This window comes from Pararge aegeria, chromosome 6, assembly GCF_905163445.1.
Source record: "Pararge aegeria chromosome 6, ilParAegt1.1, whole genome shotgun sequence".
Classification (NCBI taxonomy): domain Eukaryota; kingdom Metazoa; phylum Arthropoda; class Insecta; order Lepidoptera; family Nymphalidae; genus Pararge; species Pararge aegeria.
This window is the reverse complement of record NC_053185.1, coordinates 17306499-17334012: the sequence shown is the minus strand read 5'-3', so window position 1 is coordinate 17334012 and position 27514 is coordinate 17306499. Positions and strand designations below refer to the sequence as shown.

The 27514-nt window shown below is 37.0% G+C and overlaps 1 protein-coding gene across 6 annotated transcripts in view; it reads right to left on the bottom strand.

The window, feature by feature from the left end:
- The window catches only part of LOC120624189 (paxillin), a 96738-nt gene that overhangs the window by 8379 nt on the left and 60845 nt on the right, over positions 1 to 27514 (bottom strand). For all 6 annotated transcript variants that reach the window (XM_039890567.1, XM_039890566.1, XM_039890568.1 and 3 more), the window contains exons 2-5: positions 22020 to 22264; positions 15870 to 16212; positions 8382 to 8478; positions 818 to 1043 (exon numbers count right to left, since the gene is read on the bottom strand). In XM_039890567.1, the coding sequence (XP_039746501.1) occupies positions 818 to 1043; positions 8382 to 8478; positions 15870 to 16212; positions 22020 to 22264 (911 nt within the window). The remainder of the gene's footprint in view (positions 1 to 817; positions 1044 to 8381; positions 8479 to 15869; positions 16213 to 22019; positions 22265 to 27514) is intronic.

Sequence of the window (27514 nt, the reverse complement as noted above, 5' to 3'; positions counted from 1 at the left end):
GATTGTAAAATGATGTTGGAAAAGAGCATCTGCTGAGTTTCTTGCCAGCGTCTTCTCGGTGGAATGAGCGTTTTAAACCAGTAGTAGAGTTACTACAAACAGACAGATTTGACGTATACTAAAGTGCTTATAAAGTAGGCTTACTTGAAATAAAAGAATTGTGAACTTGGTGAGGGAGTTTAGAGTGTGTTTCTTTAATGTTTGTGTCATATAAACACTTATCAGTTAACATTTGTCTTAAAAATTAGACTGCATAAAATAACAAGTTTATTCGTAAATAAAGCGGCAACTTGCCGGACGTGGTAGAAGAGACTGTTCCGCCGCTTAAACCACTATTTATTTTATTGTCACTTTCGGATCCCTTGTTTCAGTTTCAGTTTCGTTGGTGTCACACTAACCTTGAAGTTAGATGAGAACGCCAGAAGATCGTTCAACTCATTAATGTACTTACGAGGTGTGAGAGTAATGGTAGAGATTATTGCGTGGGTTCCGACACTTTTTTCTTGCAATGTTAACTCTTTTCTATGGTTTTCTTAAGGGTCATACTTATTTTGAAATCAGATAGAAACGAAACATTTGCAATCTTCTTTCAGCAAAATGTATTCTCGTGAAAACTAACTCAACTAACTTTCCCGCCCAGAATTATTCGGAAAGGTCTTTCTCGTTACACTCATCACCTCAAATAGTCTGTCAACGTGTCGCCAAACTCTTCAAGGACGCAATGTGGGCGTACAGTGGTAGAGGCACTACTCATTCTTGTAGGGTGACTGTAGTTCTCATTTGGCCCATCCTTAGCTTTCGTAAAAGTTATACTAACCTTGAAGTCAGATAGGGACGCCATTAGGTCGTCCAGCTCTTTAGTGGCGCTCGAGGCGTGGTGTTGTCGCACGGTGGTGACCACAGGTGCTGGTGACGGTGGCAAGGGCTGTTGCGCAGGCTCCACCACTGTTTCTTGGACAGTGACCGTGACTTGCTTCGTTCCTGGACGTGGTAGGGTTCCCGCTGTAGACGCAGGTGGTACTGGAGATATCGATGCTGCCCGACTGTTGACAAATTAAATATTACAAAACTAAATATTCTAAAATTCTGTTGGGAGGCAAACCTTCGCTGCATTCCTTACACTTGCATTTTCTGATACTTTTTAAGCAAACTTTCAGAATGTTACAGTGGTGTCTCATTTACTGGTGACCATGTTATTGTGAGTTTTTAAGTGGAGAAAATCACTATCGTAGCGTTTAATAGCCATCATATATAAACTTTTTCAATGTTTTCTATTTGACATTTCATTATTCACCTTTAGTCATGAGCAAGGTGATAATGTAATAAAACTAGTTTCTTGATGTTAAAAGAACCAGACTCTGTTACAGTTGGATAGAGTTACTCAAATAGTTCAAGGAGTTGCGAAGCCATAGGTTATTACTTGTTACATGGGCGGGTCACAAAACTTGGAAGATCGACTGAAATTGGTCGTGCTAGAACTGCATCGTGCCTTCGCAAGTGCACATAAAAGTCTTAAGGAGTTCAAGCGCTACAAGAATGGAATTAGAATTTCTTACCAAAGACAGCCTGTTTGGACAGTCCATCCACACTTGAAACGAGCAAAGTTCATTTTCATTCTTGCAATAGGTATTTTTTGATTAATTGCATTGCTTAGCATCAATCAAATTGATAGACGTTTTTGATGTATATGCGAACGGTAACAAAGCATATCAAAACAAGCCAACTTGGAACGGCCATTTGGCAAATTGTTCAGACAGGCGAATACGCTTCGTCTAGATTTATTCCCCTTCATAAAGGACGATTATTAGTCCCTGCCCTATTAAATCTTCGGTAAAAAACAACAACACAACAGTCTTAGGTATCCTATCCCATGTAATATATTATATTTACTTCTTAAATATTGAAATGTAAGTACATATACATGTAGACACCATTTTGATCTCTCTCATTTAAGTATTAATTTCACTTATTGAGCACGTAGAATTGAATTTTATTAGGATTCTAAATTCTTTCGGAATCTTGTGAAAATTTAATCCACCTATCCTTTTTGATGAGAATATTAATTTAATAATTTTTGCCCCTTGTTAGACTTCGCACGCCTTCAGTGTTCCAGATTTTTTCCTTATACATCAAGGTTTATTAAAAAATTTAAAGTCATATAAAACTTCATTTTTTAAATATTTAATATTCTTTTTTGCAAAGACTGCAAGCCCTCAGATTACTTAAAATTGAGATGCAAGTAGAAACGTAGTCGGTTTTTTGAAAAGTTTGATTTTTATAAACCATTTACGGTAGTCAGTAGGTACTGTTTTAGTGTAACATATGAACGATAAATCATTCGGAAATGAAGGGCCAGGTGTAATCAATCTGTGAGCACTAATAATTACACAGAGAGGTGCGCAGGAGTTGGTATTGCCAAAAGCAATTAGTGTAAGATTATAACAATGCAAATGTAGCGTGGAGTATATGATTATTGTCGACGTTCATGGTCGTATTCATATAACATGGTTTTATTATAGAGAGTTTGTAATAGAATTAGTTCAAGAAAATTATCAAGAAAATAATCGTAGCTGGGCTAAAAACAAATAACGATTCTCACTAGGGTGACCAGTAGTAGTTCTTTTTTTTTTAAGTTGCTGGGTGAAAGGTTAATTATAACTAAGACTGTACTCGCTGATCCAATGCAGGTCGGATTTAAGATTTTAATAGCATGTTGGTGATAGGAACTGCTCGAATTTCCTAATTCCGGATTGATACTGAGAAAGTCCTCACGGAGTTTTTCCTTCACCGTTCAAGGAAGTGATATTTTAATTACTTAAAACGCACATAATTTAGAAAAGTTAGAGCTGGGATTCGAACTCGGCCCCCTCGAAAGTGAAGTTGAGGTCCTTCCTACCATATGCGCTTCAAGGTTCTCAAAGGCTTGTGGAGTCCACCAATCCGCACTGGGCCAGCGTGGTGGACTACGGCCTTACTACCTACCCCTTCTCATTGTGGGAGGAGACCCGTGCTCCGTTTATGGGATGATGATGATGATGATGATAACTGAGAACGTCGTAACAGAAAAGCCAAAACAGAATCGAATCGAATACAGATTGCGGTGATTCTTAAATTCAAATTCAAATTCAAATTCATTCATTTCAAGTAGGCCTACTTTATAAGCACTTTTGAAACGTCAAGTATGTATGTTTGTGTGACTCTACCACCGGTTTGGAAAGCAGATTCTACCGAGAAGAGCCGGCAAGAAACTCAGTAGTTGCTCTTTTTTTTTCTTAGTAAGGCTCTTAGTGAAAACTGTTAACCGTTACGCCAAAAGGGTACGGGAAAAGAACATTAAATAGACACATTATAAGCAAAGGTACTAGAGGTATCAAAGTTCAAACTACAAAAATAATTTATTTCGAGTTTGTTATAAATTGATTTCAAAGTAGGCCTACTTTGAAATCAATTTATAACAAATCTGCCTTCTTTGTAGAGAATCTACCTCCGATTTGGAAGATAGATTCTATCGTATTGAAATACTGCCTCGTTGGTCTAGTTGTTAGCTTATTTAATTACGGTTTACTAGGTGTTGGGTTCGAATCCCAGGTCGGGCTAAATGTTATAAGTTGTTGTGTATTTTCTATTAAAGAATTTTGGGCACCAGCGCGGAGTTAGGAAGTCAGTGATATCAGCCCCCGTGACTTCCGGCCAGTCTACGTGGGAGAGTAGACCGGCCAGGAGGCCAGGTTATTATCACTTAATTGTGGTATTAGTCGTAAAGCCCACCAACCCGCATCGGAGCAGCCTAGTGGGTCTATGCTCTACAGCAGTCTCGTTAATAGGCTGCGGATGTCGATATATTGAAATAAAGTTTTTTTTTATAATAAGACTAGAGGCTGCAATCACACCTGATGGTAAGTGATAATGCAGCTTAACATTGAGTGCGTTTTTTAGTTAACCCTTCCGAGCAATCTTACCTACTGGTAAGTGAGTTAGATTGTAACGGGCTAACCTGTTTGGGGTAAGGAAGTTATATTATATCCCTAATTGGATTCTACGCGGCATCGTACCGGAACGCTAACTCGGTTAGCAGCACGTCTTTGACTAACGAGCCACGTTGCAATTTTGTGGTAACAATACACGGCGGAAGCCTCGCACCAGACAAGACAAGAGAAATTAAAAAATTATAAATTCCCCAGTTGCCCCGCCTTGCATCGAACCCGGAACCTCCCAATTAAAACTGCAGCGATCAGCGCTGAGCCAGGCTGGTTGTCGAAAATATAGAAGAATTAAAAGAAACACTTTATTGCACGTAAAACATACAGGAAAAGAAACAGTAAGGAGTATACAGTAAACAATGTAGACATGCAAAGTCAACGAATATACCTACTTCTTAGTTATCAAAGTTGTAACTACTGGCCGGATACCTACTCAGTAGCGATTATTACACCCATGAACAAACTGGTCGTGATGTATCGATCTATTTGTAGACGCCACGAAAATATGTTTTCACACGGCTCCATACACGCGCCAAAATATCTTTAGCCATAATTACTTAGGACTTGTTCGCCATAGGATAAAAAATTGTCACTGGCACTGAGTTAAGGACCTACGGAACCTTCATTCAGCCATTATTGCGTGCAGTGCAATGTGCATTGTGTCCAAAAATAGTGAAAATTTAAAAAGAAAGTGGACAGTAAAAATATAACATTAGAAGTAAAAATAAAATTCGTAATTCATTTAAGTGTAATTGTATATATCGTTTTATAACAAATTACCAGATGAAATCCTTAAGATGTCTCTCAATAAGTTCAAAGTTTGCTCTAACTTCATAGCTAAATATTAGCTCGACTGTGAGATGGTGATAACAAAAAAAATACCTGACTAAGTTTGTTGTGGGCTCTTCTTAGATCAGGGCGCGTTTGGAACCCTCCTAGCTTTAGTTATAAGTTAACGAATACAGTTATCACCATCGCCTAACATAAGTGTTAACATGTTAAATAGTCGTTCGACTATGAACTCTTCACGATTGCCTCGGATATTGATAAAATCTACATGAATAAAACATTTTTGAATTTGAATTCATAATTTTTTTTATCCTTGCTCTGGTCTGGGAAGCTTTGGCCGCAGCTAGTTAGCTAGCGATTTAGCGTTCCGGTACGATGTCGCGTAGAAGCCCATTAAGGAAGTGTGACTTCTGTATTTGATAGATGACATTGTATATGTATAAATACTACCATAAATACTACTAATGCCTAATATCTTGACTGTTTCTAAAGTCTCAAAAAGACAGCCAGAGGCCCTTTTTTGTCTGTGTTATTAGCATTATATAAGCTGATCACTTCCCTCGGCGTGATGGGCAGTGCATTATTTAAAAGGTAGTGTAATATTTTAAAATCTAACATTTTTATTATGAGAATAAAATAACACTTAATTAATCTTAAAATAACATAAAATAAATCGTTTTCGACCAATCGAAGACAGATTTAGTTATGGCAATGATTTATGAAAGAACAGCTGCATTTTTTCGCAGGCATACATTAATACCTACTACTGGTGTTTTTATGTTCAGAATGAAAAGCAGATAATTTCAATTTATATGCCAGATTTCGTATAAATAAATATACTACGACCATACACACATCACCATCTAGTCCCAAAGTAAGCGTAGCTTGTGTTATGGTTACTAAGATGACTGATGGATATTTTTATGAATAATATACATAAATAATTATGATATAAAAATAAACACCCAGGCACTGAAAACTGACATATATATTGATAAATTTGAGTGTCTGCCTGGATCTAGAAAGAACTGCCTTTTATTATGCTCATTTTCATATCAAACACCCCCTTTACCCCTCCTCATTGTGGGAGGAGACCTGTGCCCTGTAGTGGGCCGGTAATGGGTTGATATGAATATGATGATGGTTCACCTAGTCGGGGGTCTACGCGACGCTGCGTGGCAAGGTCTTCATTCCAGCATCTTGGGACTTTATTCAGCTTTAGTAAACTACGATGATCATTATGATTACAATAACCATAACTCGACCACACGTCCAAAAATTGTTTTTCTATGTGTTTTTCCAAGTTCCATAGGCGCCATTTAAATAAAACTGAAGCAATGCCCAAGATTATCTAACCAAAGGCAATCATCGATAGCCTATATATAAATATAGCCTATAATAACAGTCCACTGCTGGACTAAATACCTCTCATAACGGGAGGGTTTACCCATATAATCACCACGCTGGGCAGACGGGTTAGTTATCGCAGTAGATACAGAAGTAGTAGTAGGACGCTGCTGCCCGTTCTTCGTTATATTATTCAATTAAGGTAAGATGTTTTTTTTCGATAAGCTTCACGATAATCATGTCTGTTAAGAAAGTACTTAATGATAAAGTCTGTACAAAACTCTAAATTAATTCATGTCAAGTAGGACTACATAGTTTATACGTACTTTTGAAACGTCAAGTCAGTGTTATTGTTAACGTTCAACAATCTTGAGATTGTTAAGGTTAAGGTTAATAGGGATAGAGTACGATTGCCTAGAAAACACCTTTGCTTTGAAGATACTCATCATCATCATATCAACCCATTACCGGCCCACTACAGGGCACGGGTTCCCACGATGAGAAGGGGCTAAGGCCGTAGTCAACCACGCTGGCCCAGTGCGGATTGCTGCAGATGCTCTAGTTATAGAAATTATAGGTAGGTATATAATACAGAAAGCGCGCAGCAGCGTACGTTGAAAGGTTGAACTTGAAACAGATTCGAACGCTGCTGTTTTATTAGCTACAATTTTCCTGTCCCCGATACATGTAACGGAAAATGAGAACATCGCATGAAAATTAATTTTACATGCAAAATCTTTGGCATCCGTTCCATGTTTGCAGTCAAAACAGTTATTGAACTATTAAAATTAGTTTAGTCCATTACTGTGCAACACTGTCAAACGCTTCATAGAAATCCGAACTAATAAATATATTTGAAATGTTTAATTCATATATATCTTGTTAAACCAAAACATGGTTCATTAACCTATTTAACTTAGTCGTACTAATTGATTACTAACGCAGTAAACTACTACTTTTTAATTGTGATTAAAATGACTTTGTCTTAAATGGACTATCTATTCTAATCACTTCTACATAGTTATTTACCACTAACAAAAACCCGAAGATCTATTATTTTGTATATACTTTTGAGTCTTAAAATCAGCCGTAGTTTAGCTGCAGCGCGAGGCTCTTTACGGGTAAGTAAAGTGGGACACTTTAAAACAAGTGACCTACGCAGTCCTGGATTTGTAAATATGCATTTCAGCCTAGGGGCGAGAGAGTTATGATAATAATAAGATTTATTGCATAAATACGCGTACGTAATCAGATGTTACAAATAAGTTATTTTATTGAAACCGTGTATGGTAAACAGTTTGGCGTGCAACTCACAATGAAATAGTTCGAAGAAAAAACATTAAGAAAAAAATTACAACCATAATCAGAACACAAAAATATATAAATTAAAATATCGATAGTTTAAGTAATAAATTGAAATGAAAATAAGCAGTCACTAAAATACAAGTCGATTTAAATCAAATGAAAAAAGTCAGTCCTAAAAAAATTATATCCATAATATTGTTAATAATACATACATACAAAATTCAGAGTCCTACGGGAAGAATATATCAAAAGACGCTATTAACTATTCTGAGAAAAGGAGTTTTTCCTGATTAAAACGCGTGAAAAATTTTCAAAGATGTTCAATGTCTCAAGATAAAATGAATTCTTTAGCTCTTTCCTACATAGAAGCAGATATAATGATCAACATAAACTATTTATGTTGATATTTTGCTGACTAATTGATTCGTTTATTTTACTTTGGTGCCTGTCTTACAACAAAATATGAAATAATATTATTTTAGGGCGGCATAACTAAACTCTTAAAGAATCAAAGTCTGGCGCTTGACGTACATTACCGTTTTACATGCTTTTCATTACCTTCACCTGCTTGTTTGTATGTTTGTAAACGAGTTGTTTTTGACCCTTTTTAAACGTTCTGTCTGACGTCTGATTTCGTTCAAACTTTGTAGATATATCGAGGACCGATGAAAATACACCAATTTAATACTAAGCGTGTTTTTAAGTTTTTTTGAGTAGTATTTTAGATATATTGATTTCATGCATATGAAGTCACACAGGATGTTTTCAAATATTCAGTTCTGTTTTTGTAAATCTTCATCTTATCTTTTACTTAAGTTGTCATCTGCACCCTCTCTTTATCCACTAACTCACGGTCAACACCAGGTTATAAAATAAACCAAATTACCATAAATATCCTTCATCAGCATCAACCAAATATGGTTAAAAGCGCCAATCGTATGAAATAAGATTACGGCTTACCCGTTAGGTATGTCGGTGCTAAGTTGGTCGAGCAGGGAATCAACGGTGGGCCTCGTGGAAGCTGGACTCGTTGCACCGTTTGTTCGAGAGTAGCCATCTGAAACAAAGAATAAATAAATAAATAAGCCATTTAATCCCAAGTAACATATCAACATAGCATTACAAGGAAAATAATAAACATGAATTGAAGATAGCTGGATGCCCATCTTCGGGTAAAGGTATCTTGCCCCACGGCACTCTATTGGTGGCGAACATCGACCAAATGGTTCAAATAAAGAATATGACTTATTATGAATAGCTCAATTTGCTATACTCCGCGAAAAGCAGGAGAATCTGGTGAAGAATATGGTGTAATTTATAATTTCTACTATCCTTATACTCCACACTAAAAAGATCCCTCTACGCATGTTCGGTCGGAGCGAAACGAAAACTTGAAATTGGGCTTGTTTGTATGTTTGAACCATCGACTTTACCGATCTTGACAAAATTTAGCATCTTGGGGCATTTTCATTTAGGAAGAGAAATAACTTAGTTATGTAGGTATCGACGTTGAAAAAAAAGCTTGCATTGCGAGAAAATAAATAGATAACGATCGAGATAGACGAAGTCACGGCCAAGAACTAGTATATTATATACGAAGCTCATAGCAGAAATTAATTTTCTACGTAAATACAATCTTTATGGATAGTAGATATTTATTTATGTTATGCCAGAAAAAAGGAAATGGCCAAACGTTCAATCAAAAAAGAGAATAATCGATTGCAGATCCATGGTGATAAGAAATACCTTGTGCTGGTATAGGTAATCGCTAGATTATGCATTCATGCTGAAATAACGTCTATTTTAAACAATATAAAAACCTTTGAAAAATAGAAGAAACCACTATTCCAATTTTAATTTAAAAAAACCTAGACAATAACTTATAAAACTGTCCGAATGCCGAGCGATCAATTTGACTTACTAGTAGACAGAAATAATCTAGTTCGAAATATTTTCGCGCTAAACACTTTAGATTACTGTTGTCTCAATGTTTTAGTAGGTATATTAAGAATGTAGTTGTTGCATAATTTGTATTGCGATGCGCGTATGCACCCGATTTGAATTTGTCTCTTATCCTTGCAGTCACAATTTGCCTGGTCAACAGAAAGATAGACAGAACCGATATCGACAGTGCTTTTCTGTTCTAGGCTGCTTGATACAGCGTGGGCAGTTGCGGTCTTAACTCTCTTTCATACTCGTAAAACGATGGTTAGCATCGTCAGTACCATCCATATATCATATATTAATGTTTTATATGCATAATTAATCAAGAACATACAGAACTCTCATTCAGCCCTTTGTGTCCAAAAACAGCAGTGGCGTGCAAAGGGTTTTTGACCAGGGTATGCGTTAAGAAGCATAAAATGGAAAAATCCTTCGCCTTTATAAGATGAATTTTTTTTTAGGCTAGGCAGTGCTTTTGTGTATGAAGTGCACGCCACTGGAAAACAGTGAAAACGCCCCGCGCACATCTCACTTCACACCCGCGGAATGGTGCTAGCTCACAAACTTTTCCCATTTTCCCCATTTTATGGTAAACGTTTAGAACATTACAGTTAAAATAATTGCTGCTATTGAAGATACTAACCGCCTTTTCGAGAAACACTACTAAAGTTGAGTGGTTTTTGACGCTTCAATATAAGTCCTGCACACGGTTTCCGTATGTTCTTAATTCTGTGGTTTTATAGAGGCCATGGCATTGTATGTATGGATTTAGGTATGTATAAATAATGGGTACAAACAAGCCTTCACTTTCGTAGAAGATAGGGTTTCAGAGCATAGACCCACCACGCAGCTCCGGTTCACGAGGTCTAAACTATTATAATAACATGTTATTGATAATTCTATTAACCTGTTTAATTGACACTCACATAAGTTCACTGAAAGAATCTTAAACACAGGTGACAGATTAAACCGACCTATCACCACCATTGGTTCCCCTCGTAGCATGATGTTAAAATGGATAAAAAATGGATACTAATGGTTACGTGCACGGGGCACGGGGGTGTAAAACAGTCATTTTGTAACCCCGGGCGGGTACTGAAAATTTAACCATTAAACTAGACCCGGCATCGAACACAGAATCGCGGGATCCGCAGTCAAATCGGGCTAACCAATAAACCAACGAGGCATTGCTATAAACTTAACAACGATTTACTTCACTTTTATCTTAGAAAATCGATGTAATTGAAGTACCTAGTTGTCTTTGAAACATCGTACAAATATACTTCTTTGAAAACAGTACCAGCTGTTTCAACTGAGAAAACCAGAAGTATCTTTCTTTATTCGAGTTTCGTTTTCTACGCAGGTCAATATTTATTATGTACTGGCTGTTGTTTGTGTTGACGCCTGACTGGCGCAGTGGACAGCGACCCTGCTTTCTGAGTACAAGGCCTTGGGTTCGATTCTCACAACTGGAAAATGTTTGTGAGACGAACATGAATGTTTTTCAGTGTCTGGGTGTTTATCAGAGCACTGGCGCACAAGTGAAAATAATATCCAAATAATATATGTGTACAAACTGGGGTAAACTTCACCTATTCTATGTTCCAGTGATTTAGCAGGTGGACATGTCAATTACATCCCTGTTGGACGTAGACTATGAAATTATGTTAGGATTTGCGAATGTCTATTAAATATACCTAGAAATCCAAACTTCCGTTTATTTTACACTATACCTGTGATATAGATTCTGGCATGTTTTAAACGCTTGTTTATAAATCAGCCGACCAAACTGCTGACATCATCGCTTAGTTCTCGATCAGACACGCTCAGTACCGTGTCATTAACATCCGTTTTACATTTACAGACTCAATAAATAATAAATGCGAAAGTGTGTTTGTTTGTCCTAGCCCTACACCATAACCAAGCAACCAATAGACGTGATTTTTGGCATAGTAGAATGGACTGAGACTATATGAGATGGTGATAACAAAAAAAAAATTGCTAAGTTTAGAGTGGGCTCTTCTAAGACCAGGGCGCGTTTGGAACCCTCCTAGCTTTAGTTTTAAGTTAACGAATGCAGTTATCACCATCACTAACATTATGTAACTAATTAAATGTATGAACGCTTCATAAGTGCCTGTGATAAGGTTTACATAAGAATAAAACATTTTTGAATTTTAATGTAACATAAGCTACTTTTAGTCCTGAAATATTCGTAAGTTAGTCTATATATCACCTATTTTTTTTTTTTAATACAACAAAGCACACTTAAGAGACCTCCCTGGCGCAGCTGTCAGCTTGAGGCGGACAAGTTTTAAGTGGGAGGTCTGACTCTGAGTTCAATCCACGGCAGGGCCCATTCGTGAATTTTTGATTTCAGTATTTTCGCTGGTCTGGGCTGGTGGGACATTACGGCGACTAAGCATTCCGGTACGATGTCGCGTAGAAACCGATTTGTTTACCCGTTACCATCTCAACCTCATTTACCAGCAGGTTAGATTGCCGTTCGGGAAACACCGATACACGTAATGCTCGAATGCAATGGAATAGCAGAATAACGAGCAGCACACCTTCGCTCTTCAGCAACTCTCCATGAAGCACTCGGCGACCTGGGCGGCCTGCTAAGTTTCAGGAGCGAGCTCGGCTGGCTGGAGTGATCCAGCGGGGAGCCGCATCAGTGGCCATACGTACAACGGACGGTCCCAGACCAACCAAGCGCGGAAAAGGCCCAGGAACAGAAGAAGAAGAAGAAGATTGCCGTCGAGATAAAAAAAAACCGACACACATGGTCATTTCACGTACTTCTTCTCATCGCAACTATTACAAAATCATGCCTAAGCACTTTAGCCAAAAATTATCGCATATGATGTGCCTACGTAGGTTGCTTTCCAATAATAGTAATTAGTAAAAATGAGCGAAAATTAGTTTTTGAAGTCATTGCCAAAATTCAAGAGCGCTGAGAAAATAGATGTTAACACGTTATTGTTTACGATGCTACGATGAGGCGGCGATAGCGCTGTGGGTAGGAGCTCGACTACACTTTCGGGGTGCCGAGTTCGAATCCCAGCACGCACCTCTAACATTTCTAAGTTATGAGCGTTTTAAGTAATTCAAAATATCACTTGCTTCGATGGTGAAAGAAAACATCGTGAGAAAACCTGCATGCCTGATAGTTCTACATAATGTTCTTAAAGGTGTGTCGAGTCCACCAACCCGCACTGGACCAGCGTGGTGGACTACGGCCTTTACCCCTTCTCATTGTGAGAACCCGTGCCCTGTAGTAGGCTGTTAATGAACCTATATTATGAATAAAATAAAAAAAAATTATGACGAAATGATAAACGGGTAAGCGTCAAGTTCAGTTCAATGGAAAATTAATAGGTTGATGGAAATCTATCATGCGACCAATCGATATGACGTCAGGCCCTGAGGGATTTAGGACGAGAAGACGTCACGAACACTGCCCATCCGAGTTGGATATGGCGGTTCACCTCTATTCCGAAATTGGACCTGCGTAACTGAATCTTGTCTCCTAGGTTTAATTACTCGTCTACTAGTGCTTTCGAGTGCAGAGCTCCCAACAATTATTGGGTGGAGCGGAACATAAGCGATACCAGCTCATTCAGCGATTATTGCATGCAGTGCATTGTGCCCAAAAACAGTTTAAATACTCTGCGTATGTCTCACTTCAACTCGCGGAAAGGTATTAGCTCACAAACTTTCCCATTTTCCCCATTTTATGGTAAACGTTTTAGAACATTAGAGGTAAAATGATTAACGTCAGCTGCTAAATGGAGTGAAGTGGCTAACCGCCTGTTCGAGACACACTACTGTACAATTGCAAGGGGGATGCTTCAATAATATTCGTGTGCACGGTTTCTGCATATTCTTAATTCTGTGACTGGACTTTATGTTTACTGATGAGACATTGATTCCCTCAATTATTCGTGTTTTTAACGCAAACACTACGGCTTTGCAATGTCATATGTCGAAATTTCACTGTCAACTCCGTGCCAGAAGTCGTTACGCTCCCCACATTGTAATATTTCTGGCGGAAAGTTTAATATATTGTATCTGGTTTAATGGATGGTCTCTAAAATAGTCACACGAACTTAATTTAGGAAAAGATCGTCCATTTTTAATTCGTCTAGAACAGATATTATTACTAGATGTTGCTCGACACCTAGTGTACTTTTTGCTAGGTTTTTTTTAATCCCGCGAGAACCGTAAATTTTCCCGTGATAAAAAGTATACTATGTCCACTGCTTCGATGTTTGGAGGCTTCGGAGGTGTCTAGTTACCACCCTACCGAAAGAGAGGTGCTTTCAAGTGGTTTAGCGTTCCGTGACGATGCCGGGTAAAAACCAATTAAGGATTTAATAAAACTGTTATCGGCTTTTATTCGTTTTTTTTCCCCCGCGAGAATCGTTAGTTTTATTATATCTAACAAAATCTGCCTTCGGAACCGGTGCCGGAAGTCGGAAGCCTCCCATCAGAAGCCGGAAGCCACGGACATAGTACTATGTCCGTGGCTTCCGACTTGTATACTCTTTTGACAGAGACGTGCTTCCAAGCCTTAAACAGTTCCGATACTATTAATATAACTGCTCCTATACTCCTTACATGTACTTAAGCCCGCTACCAACCTGACCTCATCTTACCATGCAATCATTAACTTTGACTAACTGATATATTCTCCAATTTTAAAATTATAAATGAAAATTTCAATTATTTCAAGCAGGCCTAGTTTATCAACGTCCGTCTGTTTGTAAAACTCTACCACCGGTTCCGAAGGCAGATATTGCCTAAAAAAGCCGACCAGAAACTCATTCAGTCACCAATTTTACAGTTTCAAAATCTATAGAATTTTTCAATCTTGTTAGAGCGGCCTGCTTCCAAGCGGCCTTGTCATTAAGAAATTCATTAATCGTGTAGTAGCCACGATTGATTAAATGTGTTTTAATATATTTTTTAAACTGAGGTAAAAGTAGATCTAGTATAACCTGCGGTATCATGTTATAAAAGCATATACTTATTTCCACGAAGATAAAATTTAGATAAAAATACATGGTCAAAAATATAAATTTAATAAAAACTGAACACAGCTAGAAATTATCAATAATTGCAAATTCCAACATCGCATAATGGAATCAAACTCGGCCATGTCACGCTCCTAAGTGGAACAAATATCACTTCAAAGTAGTTCAAGACAAACAGCGTATGGACATTAATCTGAAATCTAAACAATCTGTATCTTTCTCTAATTCGGGACGCGCGGGAAAATGACGGCCTTGCCAAAGACAACATCTTACTATACATAGCATAGAAACTCATAAAACAAACTGCTTAATAGATTATCTGGATGGAATAGTTAATGGCCTCATTTATTTTCGAAACATCTAAAAATAAACATTGGATGGGTTCACAATTTCAAATTCTAATAAATTAAAAAGAACATAATTTTTGTACTTTGTAGTTGGTTTGCTGCAGAGTAACATATTAAATCAATGCTTTGTTGACAGAACATGAATTGAAATGAGAACTTTCGTTTCTTGCTGTTATTGCTTATACAACGTATAAATTACTTTACAGGCTTTACCTTACATTATATGGTGCCTCTGTGAAACCATAAAGGCTAATGGTTTTTAAGTAAATTAATGCCATAGTTTTTACTTAAAGAAATCGGATACAGCTCTAACGACACATTCAATCAAGTGACTCCTGTCACTTAATTACGTACGCGTCGCGTAGCGTAGGTATTATGTGCGTGTCGGTATTTAATCTTCAATAGGGCTGTCATTAGTAAACACTTGAATGTTTTTAATTAGTTGTATGAAAAACTAAATATGCTTCTTCTTTATTTAATACTAGCGTACCCAGCCCGCTTCGCCGGGCTAGATTTTGATTTATTTTATTTAAACAATAAACTTACATCATTAAATTTTTAATTTTAGTCTCATAATATATTAAATAATTTATTTCTCTTCGTATTCATTCTCTTCTCACCCATGTACACCCAACAATAGAAGATCATCATAGTAAATAAAAGCTGTATTTGACAGTTTGACAGTTCAAAAATAGGAGTGCTCCGATCGTCACCAAACTTTACAGGATTACTCGTCAGGTCAATCCGGAGATTCCCTGAAAGTTTCATTGAAATCGGTCCAGCCGTTTCGGGGCTTATACGGAACATACCCACACACTTTCTCTTTTATATATATATAGATAGATAGATTTTTACAGGGTGCTTCCCTATGAAATATTCGTATGCACCCCGTTGTTCTATTTTTAAAATTGTATCTATGACGCTTGAAGGCTTTGTCCTTAGTGCGTTGCGTTGCTTTTCGTCATCGCAGCGTCGACGCTCCTTTCTTCAATCCTTGTCCATATACGTATTAATGCAACGCAAGTGTGGCTAAAATACGTTGACCAGTTGCGACGACGAAAAGAAACTCGACGACGCTCTCATGAATCTTAAAAATGTTTGTTTTAAGTCAAACTTACCATTTCGATCCGTATATGTATTCTTCTCAACATAGTTTCCGTATCGCGCGTTGCTCAGGTCATCAAGTAGCGTGTCCAATTCCGAAAGGTTCCTTTGACCTGTGGTCCTTCCGTAGCCGGGAGACTGACTGGTATAGCCAGGGGATTGACTCGTGTAGCCGAGAGACTGGTTGTTGTAGCCGGGTGATTGGTTGTTGTAGCCAGGAGACTGACTGTTGTAGCCAGGCGATTGGTTGTTGTAGCCAGGCGACTGACTGGTATAGCCTGGGGAGTGGCCATAATTTGAGGTGTATTTTGCTGGTGCGTTTTTTTCGTGGACTGTTGTTGTGTTCTGGTATGTGGGCTGTGGACAAAAAAAGTACCATAAATGAAGGTCTAACATATTTACAATCCATAGATTTCTATTAATAATAAAGCTAAAGAATTTGTGTTTTCGTTCGTTTATTTAAACGTGCTAACCTCTGAAACGACCAGTAGAATCTTGAAAATCTATTTTGAATTTTTTATCCCAATTCTTAAGAAAGGTTACTTATATAGATTATTTGATAGCAAAATTATATGAAGGCGAAATCGCCAAGAGCCAAAAATATATGTATAAACAAAGCGTGTTTTGTATAATGATCAAATCGTTTAAACGTGTTTATAATTCCTGGCCAAGTGGGGCCGTCTTCGAATCCCTTTTCTAAGTTATGTGCTTTTCAGGTTATGTGCTTTGTGTCAGCATGCCTGAGAGTTCAACATAATGTTCTCAAAGGTGTGAGGAGTCCACCAATCCGCACATGGCCAGCGTGGTGGACTAAGGCCTTAACCCCTTCTTATTGTGGAAAAAGACCCATGCCCTGTAGTTGGCCGGTAATGGGTTGATACGATGATAATGCCATGCCAAGTAAGATACATGCCAAAAACTTTAACGTTACACGTTTAATTCCAGAATGTTCCAGAAAGTTTGGTTGGATGACACAAGCTCTTTATGGCAAACGTTTACATATAGTACACAACTATGATACAACTAAGAACAGGTAACAAGCAGCGACATCTGGAATCTTATGCTGCAAACACTACACATTTACCTACTGGCTTTTATCCAAGACAAGAAGTTCTAGTAATAGCCTTTCTAGCTATGTAAATAATGCCATATGAACTAGATGGCGCCACAAGATAAGGCTGCTAATTGAGTTTATGTTCTGTGGCGTAAGACAAAGAGCATTCATTCATGGTTCTGGACTTAAAGTTTATACAGAAAAAATAATTTAATTGTGCAAACTACGCTGCCGAGTAAGAGATTAACCAATCTAAAACAAAATCGTAGTGCCAATTGATTTATTGATACTCATTTTAGTGTAAACAAAACTAACAATGGGACTGGGATAAACTATATTTTCAAGAATTTTAAATATAAAAAGGTTTTTTTAAATAATTAGAATTAAAAAAAAAACTGTACTTAAAAATTTTCTGCTAATATTGGGTACATTGGAAATTTTAAAGAATCTTGGCGGTGCTGTTCCAAAATTTAAAAAAAGAACACTCAAAAAACCTACACAAATCTTCATTTCGTGGAACGTCGGATACCTTTTTGAATGCTTGCTTATATGTAGTATAAGTATACCACATTTTATTACTAAGAATTGTAGTCACAGTCGTGATTGCATCGAAAGGGTATTCTAAGAAGCTGTGCCTAAGGCTGGGCTATTTTAGATCATTATTTATTGAAGCGTCCATAAGAAAAGAATAATTGACACTCGTCTCGGGCCTTATTAATCAAAGTTGCGTGCGTTCAGCGTGTTATCTCATTTTGACCTAGGAAAACCAGCCCTTCTTTTTTTACGTTATCAGCTTGAACATTGCGATTACTGTTTATATTTCGAATAAAGAGTAACGATTTGTTTTATTCTAAATTCAAAATGATTAACAGAAACATTTTACGTCAAATAATGCAATGCTTCCACAAGAGAAATACGACAGAATTAAGAACATACAAAAACCGAAATTATATATATTAAAAAGAAAGTAATAATATTGCAGCATCAAAAACCCTTCCACAGTGTTTCTCGAAGAGACGGTTAGTCAATACATTCAATTTAGCAGTTGGCATTAATTATTTTAACTCTACAAAAACAAAAACAATGTTCTAAAAGTTTACCATAAAATGGGGAAAATGGGAAAAGTTTGTGAGCTAGCGCGGGTGTGAAGGTGAAATGTGCGCATGAGGTTAGCAATTTTTTTGGACACAATGCACTGCATGCAATAATGGCTGTTTCCTGCAATTTTAGTCTTTATTCAAACAATCTTTATACAGTTCTAGCCTAACATTTTCTTCTTCTATCTGTAATTTTTTAATTATTCTAAATTGGAATGCCTGGTATATTTTTGCTATTTTTGCTACAGATCCGAAAATGGGCAATATGCCTCACATTAAAGGAGCTGACACTGGTTGCACATGGCGGATTTACGGCCATCCCTTTTACCATCGGATATCACATCGGATTTTGGTAGTCATACCATGACTGTAGTGGCCCAAAGTAGTCGAACGTCGCGTTGCAGGAATATCTTGATAGAAATTGCAGAGGAAAAATACAAATGACATTTTGAAATTGTCTCTACCCTTTGATCTACATATCAAAGTATAGTAACTAATTTAGCCACAAGTGTCTTAATCTAGAAATTCTATGTTTACAATAATTAATCACGTACTTGGTTCAATTCGAAATCCGACGTGCTTGTTTTAATAAGCACAATCTTTACTGAAATTATAAATGTGAGTGTGCCAGTTTGTTTGTAAAACATGATTGCACACACATTTAATAATACAGAAAAAGAAACAAAATAAAAGTAAAAAAACTTAACATTAACATTTTGCGTGCAAAGGCGGTCTTATCGCTAAAGTGACCTCTCCCAGATTTTTGTTTGCTACGTAAGTTGGGCTCAACTACTGCACGGGGTATAGTATACATATTCAGCCTTTATTGCATACAGTGCATTATGTCCAAAAACAAAGAAGACGCACCGAGCATGTCTCACTTTACGTCCGCGGAAGTTTATGAGCCAGCTCATAAACTTCCCCATTTCCCTTATTTTATGGTAAACGTTTAGAACATTAGAGGTAAAATAATTCCTGTCAACAAAGTCAAAGTCAAATTCAAAGTCAAATATTCCTTTATTCAAATAGGCACATAGATGGCACTTTTGATGCGTTATTGTATACAAAATGTGTACATAGCAGTGAGTAGTGATGGCGATAACTACAATCGTAAACTTAAAACTTAAGCTACGAGGGTTCCAATCGCGCCCTGGTCTAAGAAGAAGCCCACAACAAACTTAGCCGGGTGTTCTTTTTGTTATCACCATCTCACATTGTCATTAGAAAAAATTTAAGAAGCAACCTGGTTAGAGCAATTGTTTACACCCAAGCTTTTTTATCGTTTACGTAATCCTTTATACTATAATAGGACTTTTCTATAAGCTTTCGCTTAATACAAACTTTGAACTTCTTTAGTGACATCCCCAAGATATCAACCGGTAATTTATTGTAAAATTGTATACAATTTCCTTTAAATGAATTGCTTATTTTGTGTAGTCTAGTGTACTGCACTGCAAGTTTATTTTTGCTTCTAACTTTTAAATTATTGCAGTCACATTTTCTTCTAAATTTTGATATATTTTTGTGACTGCTAAATTAATGAAGTGATTACCTGATTAAGTGATGCCTGTTCGAGATACACTACTAAAATGGAGTGGTTTTTGATGCTTCAATATAAGTAGTGTACACGGATTCCGTATGTTTATAATTCTGTGCCATACCCATATTCTAAAGCATATCTTGGAAAAAGGAAACTTTCCTACGGGACTATAAAATAAACAAAATAATCTCTCTATTCTCCAAAGCTAAGTTTATAAACTCATAAGTTACACCTGTGACAGTTCGACTACAAGCACACTCCTTTATATGAGTTTTTAATTTACTTTCCGTTACATGCGTTTTTAATTTTTTTTAAATGATTCGTTATACATATATGCGTTTTTAATTTAAGGAATTTAATTTATAAAGGAATATTACATGCGGAGAACGGTAAACGGTGATATTGAGGAGTTAAACTATTTAATACACATTGCATAGAAGCAGGCGTTATCTTGCGGAAATCCATGATATATTATGAAAATTAATAAAGCTTAATTTCCTATACTCCGCGATAAGCAGGAGAAAAACAATTATTCATTGTAAAGTCAACATCTGAGGATGACATCTGACGAAACGTGCATAGAGGGTACATTGCCGAAGATCTGTTTGGTGTGGAGTATACGGATTGAAGAAATTACAAATTACACCATACAGATTCACCTACTTTTCGCGGAGTATAGTAAATTAAGCTTAATTTTCATAATATGTTTAATAAACTATGATGACGCTTGATATTTTGCTGGCATCTGGTAATGAGAACTAACAATAGATAATTCTAGACCTCTCTTATTTTTCTACTACCAGTACGCACCAGGTACTCTACCAGGGTTTACATTGAGCAGGTAAATTGCATAAAATGGACAAAAGTTCTACGAGTTATATAGCAATTTTAGGGTAGCCGGTGCTTTTGTGCTTGTATGAAGTGCACGCCACTGCCTACTACTAACACTAATGTCTGTTAATTATTAGAAGCCGATTGAAAACTTGATTTAAATTGATCTATGCTTATTAACAGTGGACGCAAAAAGATAGGTCGTATACTTTATGCATTGAAGACGATATAAGTTTGAACGCTTTTTTTATGAGTCATGGCCCGCCAAACGGACGGCAGATATAAGCATCCTTAGCTAATTTCAGAAAAGTCAACATGCTCCAATTTTCCTTTGACTGTCGATCTTTTACAACATTATTCCTCAGGTAATTCTGAACCTATTGGATGCATACATTTAAAAATGTGAAAAAAAAACATCTAATGGTTTTCTTCTGTACATTTGATGAATTTCTTAGTGACAAGATAGATTGGAAGCAGTGGTGCGCACTTCACATATACACAAAAGCACTGCCTACCCGGGAATATTTATAAAGTTAGTATAGGAGGAGGATTTACCCATTTGATAAAATCTTTCTACTTTGTGCCTACCCCAGTCAAAAACTACCTACTAGATGTTTCAAAAGTGCTTATAAAGTAGGCCTACTTGAAATAAATGTTTTTTTTTAATTATTTAGAGTACATAGTTACCAACCTTGACTGTAAAGTAGTTCAATGTTCAAAGCGATAGAATAAACATACTATGGTGACTGCATAGAGCCAAAGAGGTAAGATTTAGTTATTCTGTTGATAACACACGTTATGAAACGGGGACGGTCATGTGCTAACATAAAGTGATTGTAACAAAGTGAAACACCGTATCAAACTTGTATGCACTATTAAGTAGTAGAATTCTCAAAAAATATCAAAAATGTGCCATCTAGTATGAGACAAAGGTCCATACTACAACGAGACACTTTTGTAATTTTTACTAGCTGATAGACATATGCTGTAGGTGACTTTTATTTAGAACTATTAAACGTTAACAACTTTGTCTTACATGAATTTATCGAAATTTTAACCGTTTACGCAGCGGAAGCTCTCAAAAAAAGGAAAAAAACTCTTAAAATCCCCCCATTTTGAAACATTCTCTATATTCTATGCTCCTATTGATCTTAGCGTGATATAGCCTTCCTAGATAAATGCGCTAACCAACTTTTTATTAAAAATCGACGCTATCCAACACTGATATAATTTTTCACATCGGACCAGTATTTTTAGATATCGGCGCGTTCAACGCGTGAACAAACAAACTCTTCAGCTTTATAATATATTAGTATAATTTTTTTTTGTGTTTTTACCTACACTTAGAGGATTTTTTTTAAATACATATATATTTTTTTTCGAACCGACAGGATTTTAAACTGTCACTCTTTGGCAAGCCAGATAATCGCAGGTTAAAATTTTGTTGGTTTGTAAATTTTTATACGTGCATTTTAAAAATTTACAAAATTTATATTTCCTCCAAGTGTAGGTAAGAAAACTAATATATATTTTTTTAAATGAATATATGTTTGGATTGTTTCAGTTCACAAGAAAACTTCTAAATCTCACGGGAAATTTGAAAGCCTACGCACACGTATCGTAGGTAGTACAAAATACTTACAGATGCGGGCTTAGCGTAATCCGTGGTGATGTTTCTAGAACCATTAATTGAGCCGTAACCAGTCGAGGTGGGTGAACTGAGACTCCCTCCGGGTGAACTCAACCGTCCTGGTGAGCTGCCCCGGCCAAGTGGTGATCCGGTCCGGCCCGGGGAATTCGTCCGGGCACCCGGCGAACTGGTCCTTCCGCCCGGACTGTTCACTCGCCCCGGATTAATCGAGTTCTGGAGGTCTGCTAGCAGAGCATCTGGAATTGATGAAGGAATGTCTTGAGTTATTGATATACATGTTGTTATTTTAAACTTCCGCGTGTCTGTTTGTTTATCTATTGATGTACCTACCTACTACGTTAGTACTTAGTAGGTAGGTACATTAGTTTTTAGTTGACGTCCGGGAGGGACACAACGGTGTTCCTCGGGCGTCCGCGGAGTCCCACATAACCTAGTCCAGGGGTCAGGGGTAGCAGCAATAAAGATTTTCCACCACGGCAAAAAAAAGGTAGGTACATTAGTTATAGTGAACATAATAGGGGATGGTTACTACGCTGGTATTGGGTGATAGCGGGGTAACTACTTCGCTACTTTACATAAACAAACGTAAGAATGACGTAAGCGTTTAACTCGCTATTGATCTGGATATACATTAAAATTTATAATATTGACTGTAATAATTTAAACATTACAAGTAAGAATAAACTTTTAGTGCAATATACTAGGTTACATAAAATTCATAATTCGTTTAAAATAAATTGCATACAGTTCTACAATAAACTACCCATTGAAATCTTTGAGATGTCCCTTAAAAAGTTCAAAGTTTGTATTAAACGTAAGCTTATAGAAAAGTCCTATTATAGTATAAAGGACTACGTAATCGATAAAACAGCTTTGGTGTGGATTATTGCTCTAACCAGGTTGCTCTGCTAATAAATTTAAATGACAATGTGAGATGGTGATAACAAAAAAAAAACACCCGGCTAAGTTTGTTGTGGGCTTCTTCTTTGACCAGGACGCGTGTGGAACCCTGGTAACTTTAGTTTTAAGTTTACGAATATGGTTATCGCCTTCATCTCACTACCGTGTAATTCTCATGTATGCATCAAAAGTTCCACCTACGGGCCTACTTGAACAAAGGTATTTTTGACTTTGACTTTGACTATTAGTACATATGCAAGTTGAGCTTGAGCTTGAGTTAAGTTAATAATAATATTTATTTATTTGCCAAATTGTGGGTACATAAAAAGTTAACATTTAATTAAACAGTCCATTCACAAGCGACTGTCACAGACAGTGTGCTAAAATGTTAAAAAAAAAACAAAAATTATATTACAATTACGAATAAGTTAAGTTTTCATGAGACGCGAAAATTTCAACATAATTTTTTCGTACGTAAGTATTTTAATAAATTTCAAGAGACATATGTTTTATTTACTCAAAAGCAGCACGTAAACTGTTCATGAACCCGTTCTATATTAAAATAGTCTATAACAGTGTAATGCTGGACTAAAAGCCTTTCCTAAAAGAAGTAAAAGGTTCATGAAGTATTCAATGTAAATTCTGGTAACTAATGTATGTTAATCAATTTCAACAGACATCTGTTTTATTTACTGAACAGCACGGCTAGCATGGGCACGAGACAAATATCTCCCCGGAGAACATGGAATAGGAGAAGTTTTCACCCGTTTTTATTACCCATATATTATTTGGGTATTATATTCACTTCTGCGCCAATACTCTAAGCGTAAATAAAGCTGTGGAAGAATATACATTTTTATCCTTTCCCAGGGGAGACAATTGTCCTATGCCCGTGCCGTGCTGCAGAACATAAACTTCTCACCAACTCTTTGTCTTTTCATAGTTTAAATATTTACTCGTACATTATAAAACGAGTGGTATAGGTCATTAAGCTGTGATGTCATGTTAGTTAAAATAAATCGACGGTCTTCTAATTGGTTCCAATAAACACGCGACGCATCCACAATTTAAGTTGGTCGTTTATAAAATTTATAGTGCATTTAAGCGGTGACAGCCTAGAGGTAGGACTTCGGCTTCAATTCCGGGGGGGGCTCGAGTTCAAACCCGACACGGACTACGAAGTTATGTGCGTTTAAGCAATTAATTTTCACTAACGGTGTAGGATAACGTCGGAAGGAAACCTGCATGAGAGTATATCATAATGTCCTGTGGCGTGTGACGTCCACCAATCCGCATTTGGCCAGCATGGTGGGCTTAAGCCTACACACTTCTTAATGAGTTAAAAGGTTGATATTATAGTGCAGTAGCGGGTTTTTCGCGACTTATTTCCTTCCTTATGAGTCCGTATTTATTTCCTTCCACTACAAGTGGCTGACTCTCAAGACCTTGACTGAAATCTGATCTGGTAGTTATAATGCGATCTAAGGCAGGTTTGATGATATATAAAACCCATACAAGACAAAGGCTTGCCGCTTAGCGATTTAGCGATGGTAGCGGTCTAACCTTTTTTTTTTCACGTGGGGAAATCCTCATGGATACCACCGCGCCGAGGCACGATGATTATGTCGGACACGTACTGACTAAAACCCCACGGTGTTCCTACAAGCCGCCTGGGGCTGGGCCACGGGAACGCTTTCGCACACATCCGCGAGTAGCGGACTAACCTAACCTAACCTAACAGGTTAGCCCGCTGCCATCTTAGACTGCATCATTATTTACCATCAGGTGTGATTGCAGTCAACGGCTAACTTGTAGTGGAATAAACAAAAAAAAAACAATTTATTTTTCAAGTTTAAGATTTATGAGATACTTCGGCTGCTCTTTTGGGTTTTAGGTTACCACCAATCGCAGTTAGGGCTGATTTTTAAGTGGAATAAATAAAATAGTATATCTAGTAGTAAAAGGTATATAGTCTTGATATTCCTTCGCACATTTTTATACAACATCATTCAACTTTTATATCCCGACAAAGATCAACAAAAGTATCAACCAAGGTAAATATTGCAAGAGACCTTTGTGCCAACAACAATATAATCTTAAGTTTTAACGAGCGCTTATGGGGCACAAGGTAAACTTATTATTGAATTTCAGATAAATGTTTCTTGTTTACAAGCCTAGTGAGTGAACAGTCCGTTAAATTTTCTTCATATATTATTTGTTGAGCAGTTCTCTGGCTCAGCAGTTCTGGAGTCCCTAGGTGCTTTTACGATTTGAATAAGGAACATCGCGCACGGCGTATCTGAATAAAAACTGTTCATTCTTCTTCATCCCTCTATTGCTTTCTCGCTCCAACGTATGAGGTGTCCCTGTCTCTCACCAGAGCGTGTGATGCGCGAACCATAGAGAGAGATTGTAAAAAAAATCCCTCAAAAACTTAGTTTAATTGGCTCGCAAGGTGTGAATACTAGAGTATTCAACTCAGGGTTGAAGCTGCCTTCGTCTTCAGCACCCCTAAAACGCTCGCTACACTCAGGATGAAACACCATCACTATGCTCGGGATTTACTCTAGAATCCATCGTTTGCTTGGTATTTATCTCGGCAACCGTAACGTAAGACTTTGCCCCCCTTGTTGAACAATCTACTATTGTCTGCTGCCTATGCCAGCCGTGTTTGGAAGTAGCGGTGTGACCTTCGCTGTAGGCGCCAGGCGCCTGTGTGGATCTCAACGCCAGTGCACGCGCATATCCGATTTAATAAAATACATTCATTCGCCAGTTATAAAGTACTATATGGAACTGTAATATTATGACGGCTATATGTGCTCGCCGAGGCTCTGAGGAAAGGTAAAGGCAACATTCGGGTCTTCAAAGACACCGGACGCAATCCAGTGATTTCCGGAAATGCAATCGAAATTACGGCTTTTGCAAAAAATTAAAGGTTTTTTTTCAAAAACTTCTCAGTTACCCCGGAGGTATGAAATGGTATTGTCTAACTCCATATCTCGAAGCACACGTTAAGCTATCAGACTCTTATATTAATATGTACCATAATTATCGCACTAACAAAAATATTGTTAATATCAGTCAAAAACATAAACTTTGTGGCGTTCCAAATGACCTCTTGCCCTTAAAAACTTTTAACGATTCCACTATTTTAGTTTCTTGTAAAATACCTCTCCTGTCCCTTTATTAAAAAAAAACTCTAAAACTCAAAACACTAAAACAAACGAAGCTTTTTATCATTTTCCCAAATTCGCCTGATTTGCATAACGAAAAAGCTCCTAGCCGGCCTTCAAGTAATGGTGATCAAAAACCAGTTTTATTTCGGGAGAGGTCAACGGTCTCATAACATCCTTACAATACAGTTAGCAACAAGAAAATCTTTCGAACTTATTTACGACAAACAACTTAAACAAAAAGAGCAAACCACTTACGACTGTATAGTAATTTAAAATAAGTATATTGCTTCTCGAAGAGTCGTCATAATATAATTAAATATCAAAACTGATATTTAATTCCTTTCCAAACATTATAAAGGGACAAAGCAAGTTAGATGACACCTATAATCCTAATGTCACGATAATCCATGTATCTAAACCTAAGCAGGTTAAAAAAAAATCTTATCTTGTTCATCGTGTACATACGTAATGTAATGCCTTCGTTATCTTATCGGTCAAACGTTTTATAGGAGCGTTGTTTCGGAGGTACAACAGAGAGCTGTACATGGGATACTTAAATTTTTATGGCTCTCGTCACTTAAAATATCAACGATCTTCTTTACGCAATGTATATGTAGGTCTATCACACAAACGAGGCTATAAAAAAAACTATTTCACATCAAAAACATTCCGTATCTGATTTGTAGAGTCGGCAAAGAAATAGTAAAGCATTGTATTAGTGCAGCACACACAGTGGCGTGCATAGAGGGTATGCACAGGGTATGCAGATGATATAAAATGAAGAAAATCTCCAGTACGAGTTATAAAAAATTAATATTAGGCTTTTTATAACTCTTACAGAGCCTATCCTTAAGTTTTCTATAACTCGTACAAGAGATTTTATTCATTTTATATCATCTGCATACCCTGTGCATACCCTCTATGCACGCCACTGAGCACACATGTAAACAGAAGTGGTTTTTTTTATCACAATTTCTGTTATATAAACAATAAAAATAAAGTACAGTAAAAAATTAGGCAACGTACTCGTATATTCAAAGTTCCCTCTAAAGATAATAATCTGATTGTCAAAGAAATTACCTGTTGTTTGAAATATCCTTATTTAAACTATCGTTTAAATGGAGATAACAGCTTATATATACGAGTTTAAACGCAAGAAGCGGTGACAACTCAGTGGATAGGACTTCGACTTCAATTTCGGGAGGCCGAGTTCGAATCCCAGCTCGCAACTCTAACTACTAACTTTTATAACTTGCTTCAACAGTGAAGGAAAACATCGTCAGCAAACCTGCAAACCTGCATACCAGAGAGTTATCCATAATGTTCTCAAAGGTGTATGAAGTGTATATTATTTACTTTTTATCTATTTGTGCACACTAGTTTATGTATTAGCATGTAGTTATTTGT